The sequence below is a fragment of the Plutella xylostella genome, chromosome 11 (genome assembly GCF_932276165.1).
Source record: "Plutella xylostella chromosome 11, ilPluXylo3.1, whole genome shotgun sequence".
NCBI lineage: Eukaryota > Metazoa > Arthropoda > Insecta > Lepidoptera > Plutellidae > Plutella > Plutella xylostella.
In genome coordinates, this window is record NC_063991.1 from 2,451,699 (window position 1) to 2,466,879 (window position 15,181).

The following is a 15,181-nucleotide window of genomic DNA, read 5'->3' on the forward strand; positions in this document are numbered from 1 at the left end:
TAAACGCTAGGACATTATTTTCCCAGAATACACCCTGGGTAACAGATGAGAAAAACCAGAATAAGTAACCTCAAATACAGAATCAGTTGTATTTTACAACCTTATTCGTCTACCTATGTACAGGCTTTTTCAAGGTCAAACTAGAATCATATTATATGGTCTACCATAGTACAAACACCGGTACATAGTACCACAAATATAAAATATTATTAAGTAACTTAAGAGCGGTGGTAGCTCAGTCGGGTAAGCGCCCGCTTCTCACGCAAGAGATGCGGGTTCGAATCCCGGCGCTGACATGTACCAATGAGTTCTTTTAACTTAAGTACAATGTATACCATCGCTCTTACGGTGAAGGAAAACATCGTGAGGAAACCTGCATGTCTAGATTTAGCACATCTAGATATGTAAACCCACCAACCCGCAGTGGACCAGCGTGGTGGGAAATGGTCCAAGCTTAGGAAGGCAGTTTAGACCTTGGGGACATGCACAAAGGTTCCACTCGAGAGAGCCAGGTGCAGGTACTTACACCCCCACAGAGAATAGAATAGAACTTAAGTTCAATAAATACATTTAAGGATTCATACACATGTGAAATGGTCAGTATGCTAAAATTGGAGATATATAATTGAATTACAACACAAGACTCACAAGAGGGTCGGATAAATTAATATTCTAGAATACTTACGGTCAAAAAGATATTCATAAATTTTATATACTATTTGCGTCAAATTAAAAATTATACATGGACCTGGTTGACCCATATTCATTGGTCGCCATAGCTTAACACTGGTGGGAACTGATTTCTTACACACCATCACAGCATAGCATATATTTTATGTGGTTTATAAGAACCCTAGGCCTGGTCCATGTATAATATCAAATGTCGAAGTTGGGTCCAGCGGACTGGAGGTCATCTTAGGCTACTTTACAAGCTTACAATAAAATATAGTCCTTGGTTTATTCTTGGACCAACAGAGCGCCTATCTCAGCTATTGCAACACCCAGGCTTGCTGCTCCAGTTTACTCGGAGCTAGGCTGGATGTGCTGAAATTAAGGGTCTTCTTCTTGGTCTGGACAAATTTAATTCACATGTTCACTGACACGAAACGTTTTTTTAATGTCATGAGCGCTTTCGCATAATCAGGTTACCGCTACAGGTAGGTACAAGGAACCCCATTCTCTATGTAAGCACCCTTAGGCCGCAACGTTATTTTTTACTAGCAATTTTCCTGACAGCGTCGTGTATCGCCGTCAACTTGGTGTCGAGTGTATTGACGATTCGCTCCATGACTCGCACGAGGCTGCCCATCTGCCCCGCGATCTCGGTCTCCATCCGCAGCCGGCCTAGCTCCAGCTCGTAGGCCCACGCCGGCACGTCCGCACTGGCGAGCGACGGCGCTGCAAGTGTGAAAATACAATAAACTCAACCTTTTAAACTCTAAACACCCTGTAGAATAGAATGTGATTTTATAGTTGTGATTTTATTGAAAAACACACAGCATACCCTAAATTACATGACAAAGTTTGAGTGAGCGCAATAGACAATTAGACCTTATCGCTAAAAGCGATCTCTTCCAGGCAATCTTAAGTGAATGAAATTAATGAAAAAGGCGTAGTTCCTTACAAGTTTTGCATTTAAATAAAAGTGATAGAGTTTTCTATTTTAATAATAAAAAATTACGGAAAGCTTCTTTCGTGAGGAATAAAAAAATCAACATTATTCCAATCTGTTACCCTGGAATGGACTCTGGGAAACGTAGCTATGACCGAGAATTTACCCTATCGTAATTAATTAAAATTAAAATTAAATTCATTTATTTCAGATAACTTGATCCATATTCAGTACATGCGTAATAAATGCGTTTTTTTACCTAGCGTAAATTGTCGAACATTTTCCTAGAATCCACCCTCTAGGGTGAATTTTCTAGGGTAAAAAAAAAAAAAAAAAAACACGCACTCACGCCTTGTACTGATGTACTCCCTTGCGGGGTAGGCAGAGGTGCATTGCTGCACCCACTTTTCGCCAGAGTGTATGTTAGTCCCAATGTAATAGGGGGCGGGCCTATTGCCATTTTACGGGCACATCCAAGACCCGAGAACAAATATCTGTGTTTAAACAAATATCTGCCCCAGCCGGGAATCGAACCCGGGACCATCGGCTCAGTAGTCAGGGTCACTAACCACTACGCCATTCGGTCGTCCTAGGTCGTTTCTAGGGTAACCGATCGGAATAACCTTATTTCCCACTTACGCGTTTGCATTTTGAAGCTGTCACCCCGAGGTTCGTTCTCCGTGGTCGTTGCGTCGTTGTTCGTCGCTTCCGGTTCTGATTCTGGTTCGTTTTTGTCTTCCGCGATGTAGGATTCAACTGGCACCTCTTGCACTACGTAATCGTGGTCGGGGTAGTCCAGATTCTCTATAACTATTAGCGGATCTCCCGATGCCTACAACAGTGTACATAGGTACGGTTATTCAATAAAATTAAAAACGCTAGCTATAATACACGAGCAACGAAATATTTGCACTTACAAATTAATATCGACATCAAATGAATTTGATTAAGTATAATATTCACGTTTTTAGTTGGTAATTCTGTTAAATGTAGTTACATCATATACTAGCTAGTCTTTTCCGTTAAGGGACTTTTTCATTGCTAAGTCAGTTTATTTATTTATTTTAATATAGGTAGTTACTTAACTAATTACATAGTATCGACTACTAGTCATAAAATAAAAGAATAAAACCGAACGTCCACTGCCGGCTAAACTAACTTAGTTCGCATAGTTCAGCCAGTTTTTCATACATGTGCGTCCGGCGCAAACTATGCACTATGTATGAAAAACTGGCTCAACTATGCAAACTATACAGGGTGTTGCAAAAAGGGTATACTAAGCCGAAACCTACATGTACAGCATGATATATGTATGCTCGTAACTGAAATCAGATTTCAAAATTCGAGAAAAAAAAGTCATTCTCCATAGTAAAAAGTCACGTGACCAACAAAGTTTCTATGGAAAATGGTTTTTTTTTCGCGAATTTTGATAATACCCTTTTTGCAACACTCTGTATAATTTAGTTTAGCCAGCAGTGGACGTTCGGCATAGCACTTACGTCCACTCCCTGACTCAAGGGCTGGTTCGGGCCAAAGTCTTCCAGCGAGGACAACTCCGATGCCTCGGCGTCCGGGAACTCCTGGCTGTCACCAGGCGGCGGTAGGCCCATGATGGCGAGGGCCCTTAGCGCGAACCTGTCGAGGCTCTGCAGCTGGCTGTTCTCGTCGCGGTAGCCCAGCTGGCGCCGTCGGTCCGCGGCTTTGGCTTTGGTGGTGTTCTTGAACTCGATCCAGTACTGTATTTATTTCAATAATGTAGGTTAATATGGCACTGTTAGACAGGAGCGGTGGTAGCTCAGCGGGGAAAGCACCCGCTTATGATGCCAGAGACGCGGGTTCAAATCCCGGCGCGGACGTCTACTAATGAGTTCTTTGGAATTTAAGTACAATAAAATTATTCCACACTTGCTCTTACGGTAAAAGAAAATATCGTAAGGAAACCTGCACAAGTAATAGTTGTCTATGGACAAAACAGATCAATAGCTAAAACGTCATGTGTACTAAGTTACTATTAAATAAACAACTTACAAGTAATATATTAATTTAATGTATTTAATATGAAATATTCATAGTCATGTTTAAGGGATAGCCGTCGTCTCGTATGCTATCTACGGCACCGACCCTAACAAAACAATACCTACATTGTTTAGAGTAGTAAGCAATCATAAGCTTTATGGCAAAGTGGCATACGACCTCAGTTATCCCTTGAACATCACTATGAATATTACGTATACAATACATTAAAATATATTGGGTTGGTACGTGTAAGTTGCTTATTTAATCCTAACTAATATTATAAATGCGAAAGTAACTGTGTATGTATATTACTCTTTCGCGCCATAACTACTGAACGGATTTAAATGAAACTTGGTGTAGGTACATATGGTCTAGACCAGCTATACTCAAACTGCGGCCCGCGGGCCGCATGTGGCCCGCCGCGCCGGGACTTTATCGGTGGCCCGCGTGCCATGAGAGATAATAGAGAATATACATTCTGTGTAAAAAGTATTATATCAATAAAACACTTTTTTTGTTATTCATCCAAATTAATTTTATCACCTTCAAAGTTTGCTCCTTCAGAAACGATACAGATACGCCAACGATTATCCAATCATCACAATATTTTTTTAAACGCAGTTTTGAGATATTTGTTTAGTACTCGCGGCGATTTTTCAGTGCTCGATGCGGTAATTTGAGTTTAGGAAAAAAAGAAGCTAAAGCCGTGAGCTGCAGCCATATCTGGTTAATATGGTGGATGCTCGATGGTATTTGTTGACTGTTTGCTCAAAAATTCATTCACAATGATGATCCTCGTGCGAAAGGTGCGATATCGTGGTGCAAAATCTTTCTCGATTTTTTTTCCACAACTATGGAAACAGCGTTTAAAAAAATGTTGTGGTGATTGGATAATTCGTTGACTTATGTGTATCGTTTCTGAAGGTGATAAAATAAATTTGGACGAATAAAAATATTTTTTTGTTTTATTGACCTAATCCCGATACTTTTTACACAGAGTATAATGTGCATGTATTTTTCATATTATTTTTCAATAGTTTATATGGCTTTATGATAGATAAAAAAAAATTGCTTGCGGCCCGCGACACCAAGACTTAAACGTTTTTGTGGCCCTTATATAAAAAAGGTTGAGTACCAATGGTCTAGCTAGACCCTGAGAAAGAACATAGGCTACTTCTTATCCCGGCATTCCCACGGGAAAACTTTTTAAGGCGAAGCGAACCTCGCGGAAACAGCTAGTAGTCAATAAATATTCAATGGTTTGTTCATTACAATTTTAGTTGAGAATATTTTCTTGTTTCATACTTTTTAGTTCGTATTTTTTCAGTAATCAGGTTTTAGTTTTCAAACTTACTATTTATTTTTCAGATACAAATTTTACAGATTCTGAAAGGTTCATCAACAGTCGATTGTCCCGCCAATAGAACGAATAGAGAACGATACGTCACTTGATCGCGGTACAATCAACTGTTGATGATCCGTTCAGAATCTGTCAATTTGGTAATTACCTATCTGATCTGAGATTAAAAACCGTTTAGTTACTTAGGGCGACTTGCATAAGAATCTTAAATCTAGATTTAGTGTCAGATCTCGATTTAAGAAGCGTCAGTCAATATAAATCTATATGTCATAAATCGAGATTTAACGCTAAATCTAGACTTAAGATTCGTGTGCAATTGGCCCTTAGTATTTTTACGAGCATACCCTTCGCCACTTAAAAGCGGACTTGACCACGCCTCCCTCGATGGCGTTGAGCCGGATGGCCAGCCCCGCCCAGCGCCGATGCCGTGTCTCCTTCGCCAGCGGGCCCCCGCTTCGGTCAGTGTCGTCCAGAGAACTCTTCTGCCATTTGTCCACGAAGCTCAGAAGAATGTCTAGCTGTTTGTCTGTGACTCTTCTTCTTGGCGCCATTGTTCTGAGCAAAGCGGGTTGATGTAGAAATCGAATGGTTAGCTATGGTTGGGTAGGTAAGGTCAACCGGGGCCAAGTCGCCTACGGGGCTAATGCCTCGAATCCATTTATCTTCCGAACCTCATACTTTAGAACTACTGGAGTCATCTGCTATCTATCTTTAGAACTCAAACTTTTACTACTGACCAATAGATGTCGTATCCGGGGAAATTTTCTTAAATAATCTGCCATTTTAATTTTTTCACCTCTTTTGGCCTCCTCCGGTTTCCTGACACGTTTTTTTGAATCGTTCCAAATGTGTGTTTGTTTAAAAGAATCTATGTTTCCTAACTGTAAATACTGTTATTGTTTTGTTGCTTTACATATTTTTTTGATTATTTAATTAAAATAAAGTAAGATTCGGACACAATATGCAATAAAAAAATTGTAGGTTTAGCTTTTTTTTGGGGTAAATGCATCTGGGCTTATGGGGTTATTGCCTCTATTGCGGTGCAATAGCCCCATTTCCAGGGGTTCTAAACATTTTGTGTTATAATAAAAGTAGTTTATACACTCACGAGCAATGAAAAAGTTCCAAAGCACTAAATTACTCCTAAACGAAAAATACAAGGTTAATGACGCCTTCTGCAATATTGAAGAACATTTAACAGCGTATCAGAATTAACATTCTTAGATTGGTAATCCAACTAAAACGTAAATAATTTGAATGTTTAAAAAATGTTTAAAAAATTGGCGTCATTTGGTGTCGACATTATGATGTTGTTAACACGGTATATAGAAAATAATCATATAAAAATAATAAATAAAAATAGTCATATTAACAGAATGATCCCACTTGTTTTTAAAACTCTGAATAGTTTTGTCATGATTATACTTGTAAGAGCAAAATTCCGTCAGACTCTAAAAATGGTATACTTACTAATTTAAAGTTGTGGTTTGATTGCAAATTAGAAAAAATATGTCCTTGTATGCTTTTATACTGTATTTTAATTTGTCATGTAAGTATTTATACTTTTTTATGTCCAATAAAGTATTTATAAATAAAATGTTGAGCACCCCTGGAATCTTGAATGGGGTAAATGCCACTACAAGAAATTTGGGTATGTAGGCGACATAGCCTCGAAAATTTTTGATCAACTAATTCTCCTTAACTAAGCGCTGTATTTAGTTTACAAGCTAATAATTAGCTACGTTAATAGTAATTCTATAAATGATATCCACTTAAACTTGTAAAAAGCTCTTCCAAGCACACAAAACTAGTGAAAGAGGCATTAGCCCCACTAGGGGTTATTGCGCCTAAAAATCTCATTATTTGTAGAAACGTCGTTTACACATAGAAGATATTTAAAATTCTACAAAATTGCATGAAAATATGAAATTAGATAAAATTTCCTAATATGTATCACAAGTTATAGCTTAATAGGGCGTATAGTCTGTTTGTTATGATCAAATGAATATGAAAGTCAAAGTATTGTGGCGCAATGGCCCCGGTTGACCTTACTAGGTACGCATCTGTACGCACAATGAGATACAGTCAAACTGTAACATCCTGAAAACGGAAGTGGATTCACTGTATTTAATCAATCTATGTATTAGGTAAGTACTTACATTTATTTAAGCAAAATCCGTTAAAAACCAATATCAATCGGCATTTTATTTTTAAAATATATGTTAGTAGATAAATGTAAGTAAATAACTGACTATGATAAAAAGTATTTGCAAAATCGCACTCTTTATTGTCATGCCTTTATAGGATAGTCGGACTGTAGAGTGGTAGTTACGTAGCGCTCCGAAGCTTAGGAATAGTAGGTATACCGCGGGACAGTCCTCATTCATTTTTTTGCGATTTTTATAGTTAGTAAATTAAAATAAATTTATTTATTTACGCATTCCTTCGTATTATGCTACAATCCCTTAATATTGCTAAATATTAATGATGCACAGGTAGAAGAATACTTACCTACCTAAATAAACCTTACTTTTGACATTGTACGCAACGTACGCATCGCATTCAGTATTATTTGTAAGTACCTACTTATAGAAATTTACAAGTGTGTTCACTGTCTTCATCGGCATTGCCGACGCCGCCGTTTCTCCATACATTTATGACAATCCGTTTGGTGGGATACGGGCGATACTGGGCGATACCGATAGATGGATGCTAACCTTTATAACTTTACCTACCATAGATTTTTATTTTCAGTAAAACTATAGGCAGACCTATTCTGTCGCTAAACATTAACATACAAACTAAAAACTAACCATAATCAGTAACTAACGAAAGTTGATTGTCAATTTCTGTTAACAACGAACTTAATCGTTTATGTCTGTGAATGAATGAGGCAATCACTTACCTTGATTTATATATATCCGGTAGGTAGGTATTGTATAACACTCACACTATAGAAAACAACTCAACTACATAAAGAATAGTTAATGTAAATAAACTAAAAACAATACGATTGCAACTCCAATTATAGGTTAGGTTTGTTAACGATGTTGAAATGTCAATGTAAGCCAACAACAGTTAGTAGGGTTGCCATTAGAAAAAACTTACGTCCGTATTCATAGTACTTATAATGAAACGTTTACACGCTGCTGGCATCATTCATCCCGTTCCGTATAAAGCTGCGTACAGACCGGGCCAACGAACGCCAACGGTTATCCCAACGATGGATATTTATCATACATAATACAGCGCAGATTGCAGCTACGAAAGTCAACGAAAACCGTTCGTTGGCGTTCGTTGGGCCGGTCTGTACGCGGCTTTATTGGATTTTGGAAGGCTTCATAATGTTTTGCTGGAGCTACCTTTGGTCAGGTTGGTCTAGAGTCAGTCAGCATGTAGTAAGTACAAAAGGGTTTATTCAGGCGAACGATAAGGAAAAATGTTTAAAATGAAAAACATTATATTATAAGGACAAAATATTTATTTATGAACTCTTTCGTCGCTTTAACACTTAGTATAATAACGGCAGAAGCCTTTACACATTGGATGGTTCATTGCATTTTTTTACTGTGGTCATATTTTTTTGGCATAGTTTACACTTTTTGAGAACAAAACTGTCAGTTGTCCGCTGTGTTGCAACTGTAAAAAACCTTTTGTTATAGGATGAGGATTTAGGTACGGTTGGTAACTAGGTAGGCATGTGAAGAGATATTATTATAATGAAAAATGTTAATTTATTTAGAACATTTAATTAAGTAGGTACCTACATGTTAATTAATATTAGGAAAGACGTGCAAACGCTATGTTAATATTTTAGATTAACTTTAGATTGAAGGTAATTTATGAATGCAGAGGATCACAGCCATATATTATACTATTTAAGAGAAAATTTTGAATACCTTACAGTATTATGTTTTGCAGTTTTAAGGGATAAGCATATAGTTAAGCGTTTACTCATCAATTATAATCATTATCAATATTTAGTACTTACCTAGGTACAAATATGTAACTAGAACATAATATTTTCTAAGCATTTTAACAATCTTTAGTCTATTTTTTAATCTCAGATACTAAATTGACAGATTCTGAACGGTTCATCATCAGTCGATTGTCCCACAAATATACGATAACGAACGATACGTCACTTAACCGCGGGACAATCGACTGTTGATGAACTGTTCAGAATCTGTCAATTTAGTATTTGAGATTAAAAAACAGACTTTAGAGACCGTCTCCTCAGATAAAAGAAATAAAAACTAATTCCCCCCTTATTCATAGAAAAGGTACAAGACGTTTTAACTAATATACTGTTTTGTCTCTCTCTATCAAAGAACAAATTGTTCTTTGTCGGAGAGGGACAAAACAGTTTATTAGTTAAAACGTTCTGTAACTTCTCTATGAATAAGGGGGTTAAGCTTATTTCAATGTAATAAGGGTTTTGACAGACGTATTATTCGGTGAAACCGTATCTACACTTAATATAGAGACGCTTTATTATTATCCACTTCATGAAGCATACCTTGATCACTATAACGCTTATTAAGTAATCTAGTTTTTTTTTCATCTTTAGTTCTAGGTAACTAAGTACTTATGTAGGTATTATAATATTTATTATATTAAAAATAGATTTTTAATTAAGGACAAGTAAGTAAAGATTTATTTCAAGTTTTCATAATTAGTTACTTAAATTGTTGCAAAAACTGTACAGATGAATAATTATGTAGGTACAGAGCCCCGATCACCAAATGAAGAGGTTACGTTACGGGTTATGCAGTGAACTTTAATGGGAATGAATGGGAGATTTACTAACAGCTCAATAAAAATAACTCCATTACAGATGGCGCTAGTGACGCCTTCATACGAGGAAATCTGCAAAACAAAAAATGCACGCCATCTATGATTTGATTCCTTTTTTAAAGAAAACCTGCCATTGCTATTGCACAGACGTACTTAACTTATTTATACGTTTTAATGGTGTCGTACGTGACCAGAATATTAGGTTACCTGAAAGTGAAAAGTACTTAACGTAACGGCACCAGTAATGGACATGGAACCAGTAATGGACACTACAAACTTAAAGTGTCTAAAAATAAGAGTATGCATAGTTTTACGAAAATTACAACACCTTAGTTTCAAAGCCTATACTTACATCCCTCCTTTGTTATATGTACGGTCAGTTGCATAAGTTGTTATACACTTCTGTACCTTGTCAAACTGACGAAACGTCAATGCTTCAATGAATGCATAGGCGGTTTGTTAGATTGACAAGGTTCGAAAGTGTATAGATACTTATGCAGCTGACTGTACAAGTGACTTATGTCATCCATTTAGATTCAAAATTGTGAGACAAAAAAGTTCATTTGACGGAGGTTCACAGAATTTTGTTAAGGAAATCTTCGAATAGTTATAGATTACTTGTTTTAGCTTCACTGGGAAGGTAGGAAATTTTTCTGTACAATTTTTGCGACACACTGTATGAAAAGCTACATTTTCAACGGCTAAATTCATAAGTTCTTCGTTACGGCATCCTTAGTTACTTATTAACTATTATGTTTTACTTCCACTATGATTACCTAGGTATTAGTTACTTATACTCTGAAAATGAACTCTCTACTTATACCTTGTTCCAGAACCTATTTTTTTGCTTACTTTCTTACTTATCTTTGGACATCATCCGACGCAATTTTTTGCTTTCATTTTAGTGTTTGTCAAAGTCTGTTTTTTTAAACGGTTCATCAACAGTCAATAGAACGATACGTACATCACTTACTGCCAGTTTCTATAATTCTATCTATCCATAACTGGTAGTTACAGTGCGACAAACTTATCTGTTCTGGTGAGAGCGAAATAAATCGATCCATATCTCATTATTTACTAATGAATTACATATTGGTATAGATTAGATAGGTTTATTGAAACTACAAGAGCGAATTACCACTACTGGCAAACTTAAAATCTTATAGAATGAATGAAGAAATATTACACATTTACGTGAGCTGTCACCGGAACAGATAAGTTTGTGGCACTGTACTTTCATACGATTTTGACAGATTGTTACTTTTGATTATGACAAAATCGTATGAAAGTAACAACCAGTTATAGATAGATAGAGTTATTGAAACTGGCAGTTAATCGCGGGGCAGAATCTCTCAATTTAGTATCTGAGATTATTCATGAAACGTCTGTTTTTTCGCGAGTTCTACGTTGAATTAAACTTATACTGTGCTACCACAAATAACTTTAAACAATGTTTAACAAGTGTTTAAAACCAAATTTGACAGATTTTGTAGGCGTTTGACAGCGGTAAACATCTGTTAAACACTGTCTAAGTTTTTGTGGTAAGGCCCATAAAATTCAACGCTGTACTTATATCTTTTCAGCTTCAGTTTATTTCTAGACCCCTGTAGGTCTGATAAATGCTACGAGGAACGAAAACAAAACAAAAAAAAACATAACCAAAAATAAGTTTAATAATTATATTCACTGGATAAATAACAAAAAAGATAACATACTATCCATCTAAATGCCTCAATTATCTAATAATTATTATCAATTACATAATGAATTTTACTAAATATGTATTTGTAAATATAATTTTAATAAGATAATTATTTATAGTTTATCTACACTAGACCCTAACCTCCACGTTAACAAAAAAATATGGATTTTTACGGTATTATCAACCGCACTAGACTGTTAATAAGTACTTATGTACCTGTAAATTATTTTTTATACATATTTTATACAAAATATAGGTAATAAATAGGACACATTCAATTAAAATTAGAACTTACGTGCATGCATTAATTGCTAAACATAATTTTATGTCAATATTTTTAATCATATGTAAACTTTGACTATGCTTTAATTATTTTGTTTCTAAAGTGGCGAGTGGAGGCATAGTCTTTCTAATACTTACACAATAACAGCGATTCTGTGTTAAATAAATAAATTTAATTCTGTCAAAATTTGGAATTCATTACAAGGCTGTAAGGCAGCGTTCCCACTACGCCGGACCGGCAGATCTGCCGCGCCGGTGAATCTGCCGGAAGAGCTAGTGGCTGTACAATTTATATGAAGCTATTCACATTATCCCGGGTCCGGCATTTTTGCCGAGCCCGGCATTTCTACCGAACGTTTTGTCACTACGAATCTCCGGTAGAACGACCGGGCCCGGAGTAATGTGAACGAGTTTGTGCCGGTATCTGTCCCCCGCTCGCCCCGCTCGTGCTCCCCTCGCCCCCGCGCGCAGGTCCAAATTCAACTGAAGACTGTCTGAATTTCTTCCGGGATCCGATGTAATGTGAACACTCTGTCCGGTGTCCGGTTTTCGGCAGATCTGCCGGTCCGGCGTAGTGGGAACGCTGCCTAACTGTCACTCTCCGGTGGACAATTTCTCATTTTCAAAACAGCGAATTTTAAACAGCAGCATCAGAACCTATGGCAGACTTCATACAAATTTTACGGAATTCATACAAAAAGTGTCGCTAAAATACCTTTGAGATTCCGTTTTTTTTTTGGGAAAAAAAATGGCCACAGCTTTTGGCTGTTTGACTCAAACTTATGCCTTTAAAAATAAGACTTACAAGTACGTACATTTCTTTAACAGTGCAAGCGTCATAATGCTTTACATGTAAGTAACACTAAAAATTAATTGGTCAAATCAAAGAAAAAACACAGTATATGTCTACTTTTCGGTATCGCATTCAGTATTCTTTGTATAGACGGTATACACATTCACACAAATACGTTTGGTCCTATTCGTACGATACCGATAGGTTGACGCTTACCTTTAGAAGATAAAAAACTAAACGAAATACACAAAAATTGCATTCACATTATGGCTTATTCGCTTATTTAGTTTAAACCTAACATCAAAACGGGAAATCATAGCGTGACAAATGAAAGTAGAGTGAATGTAACCTATCACGCCTGGCAACAAAAAGGAACAAAGTTTGATTAAATGAGATTTTTTGACAGTTTATTTAAAAAACAAAATAATAGCCAGTACTGGCGCCATCTATGTTTAATTCTTAAATGAGCTGTCAGAAAATCTCTCTAACCTGCGAAAACTCTACGGAAAGTGTTGCCAGTTTAAAATAACCCATCCTTACTCTACATTCACAAGCCGAACCTAATAAATAACGCTATCTATGTCTTTATTGGCAACATTCTGAAACGTCAAAATTCAACACTACGCGCCATCACTTTGCGTTTGACAGCAGCTGTCATGCCGACAGCTGTCAGAATCGGCCCGCCCGCGCGTCAGACGTCAGAAGCTCAGAACAATGCAGCTTGGCAAGGCACAAAACTATTTGGATGGAAACAGCCAGTTCACGATCGCTTGGAGTATAATCGCGACTATAAACCCGCCCAGTATTTGCCACGGGTAGGCGGAAGTGTCACCCGACATTGAGTGCCGTGTCATAGACACTGTTCTTTGGTTTTCGTTCAGTGTTTCCACGTTTTTGGACAGTTTTTCGATGGCGGCCGCCTGCTCCCGCAGCGCCGTGTCTATGGCTAGAAGCGACTGCTTTATGGTACGCCTGCAACAAAGAGAGTTGGGTTAATAACTTGTGTGTACAATTTAACCGTTCAATACTGAATGGAATGGAATCCATATAGTCACATTTCACCAATAGCTACCGTACCAGCATGGCTCATTCGCAGTAAATAAGCTACTGCTATTTGATATGCCAAACTTATTTGTGCTTATGACAGATCACAATCAAAATTGCTAGCAAGAGTCCTATGACGTTTGATTAACAAATTCTTAACCGTAAAACTAAAACGTCACAGTGATCATTTTAGCTCAAACAAGGTACAGTGGCTCCTAAACTTTCTTATAGCACCATCTGTGTGACGGGCGAATAGTGGTTAGTGACTCTGACTGCTATGCCGAAGGTACCAGGTTCGATTCCCGACTGGGGCAGATATTGGTTTAAAGTCAGATATTTGTGCTCGGGTCATGGGTGTTGATGATATATGTATAATGTATGTAACTAACGATACCCATATTACAGGCTCTGCCTAGTTTGGGGTCGGATGGCCGTGTGTATTATTATTATTGTAGTTTCTGATTTTATTCAGCTTGGTTGTTAACCGGTATTTATAATGCACACGGGCCTAAGCCAAGTGCGCATCAAGTTGGGAAGTTGTTGATGGTGAAGATGGATTGTTATGTTGGGTTGGGTCTTTATCCTAACTAATATTATAAATGCGAAAGTAACTGTGTCTGTCTGTCTGTCTGTTACTCTTTCACGCCAAAACTACTGAACGGATTTGAATGAAATTTGGTATACATACGGTCTAGACCCTGAGAAAGAACATAGGCTACTTTTTATCCCGGGATTCCCACGGGAAAACTTTTTAAGACAAAGCAAAGCTCGCGGGAACAGCTAGTCAATGATATATCTATGATTTATCTATGATATGCAATAATCAACTCTCTAACGAACAACAGTGTGCAAATGTTACTTTGTAGATTTTCTCCTACTGCCGCTAGCTTCGGTCGACTCCTCCGAGTTAGAAGTCAGAAAAGATGGCGTCCGACTGCCGAACAACTTCTTCTGAATAGGGAACGGTCTGGAAGTTTTTAGGGGGGATTTAGAATACTATCCTAACCATAGAATAAGTCTAAGACCTAACCAACGTTAAAAACCCCCGAGATTAAGTGCCAATTTCTCCATTGTCGGTTAGAGCATAACCAGGTATTAGTGGTTGACTTTTGACACATCTGTCAAGAATTTTATATGGAGATGACGCATAATTGATGAATCAATGAAGAAATTGGCACTAAACACGAAAAGTCACATAACTTTTGAACAGCGAAGCAGATTTTGATAAAATATGGCTAAGAACACTCGGCGTAACATAACCTATGACCCAAACAAAACAAACCGAAAATCGGTTCAGCCGTTTGGTAGCTATACTACCACGGACAGATACACACTGATACACAGTCACGTTGTACTTAAAAGACCCCTTCTTTTTCGTCGGGTGTTAAAAAGAAAACTAAGAAGCTCGTTGTATTTGAGTGGAAACTGACAGATGTCTCCCCATTGAATTAGAAGATGCAATGGACACTCACTTAAACCCTACTGACCCAGTCCTGGGCAGGGCAGAATCTGTTTCAGACTTCACTTGGAGTTCAGCATCTTCTTTATTAACTTCCGCTCTGTAATGGTCGGTTA

General features: G+C 37.4%; 2 protein-coding genes across 2 annotated transcripts in view; both read right to left on the reverse strand.

Moving 5' to 3' along the window:
- Nucleotides 1-1,092: 1,092 nt before the first annotated feature.
- On the reverse strand, nucleotides 1,093-8,142 carry LOC105394902. Its single transcript, XM_038116117.2, has 5 exons — nucleotides 7,894-8,142; nucleotides 5,333-5,543; nucleotides 3,112-3,348; nucleotides 2,252-2,444; nucleotides 1,093-1,398 (listed from the first exon to the last, which is right to left on the reverse strand). The coding sequence occupies exons 2-5, from the start codon at nucleotides 5,537-5,539 to the stop codon at nucleotides 1,208-1,210; spliced, it is 828 nt and encodes a 275-aa protein (XP_037972045.2). The 5' UTR covers nucleotides 5,540-5,543; nucleotides 7,894-8,142; the 3' UTR covers nucleotides 1,093-1,207.
- A 4,595-nt stretch (nucleotides 8,143-12,737) lies between these two features.
- LOC105397568 (oxysterol-binding protein-related protein 8) overlaps nucleotides 12,738-15,181 on the reverse strand; it is a 58,458-nt gene continuing 56,014 nt past the window's right edge. Inside the window, exon 26 of the mRNA XM_048624291.1 lies at nucleotides 12,738-13,534. Coding sequence (XP_048480248.1) covers nucleotides 13,300-13,534 — 235 coding nt within the window. The 3' untranslated portion in view covers nucleotides 12,738-13,299. The remainder of the gene's footprint in view (nucleotides 13,535-15,181) is intronic.

Bases quoted from the DNA above. Each gene is read 5' to 3' on its own strand.
- LOC105394902 (XM_038116117.2), bottom strand. From the start codon at position 5,539: ATGGCGCCAAGAAGAAGAGTCACAGACAAACAGCTAGACATTCTTCTG. The intron at 3,349-5,332 runs GTATGCTCGTAA...AAATAAATACAG, and splicing joins CCGCTTTTAAGTGGCGAAGG to TACTGGATCGAGTTCAAGAA. The intron at 1,399-2,251 runs GTAAGTGGGAAA...TCACACTTGCAG, and splicing joins CAGCTTCAAAATGCAAACGC to CGCCGTCGCTCGCCAGTGCG.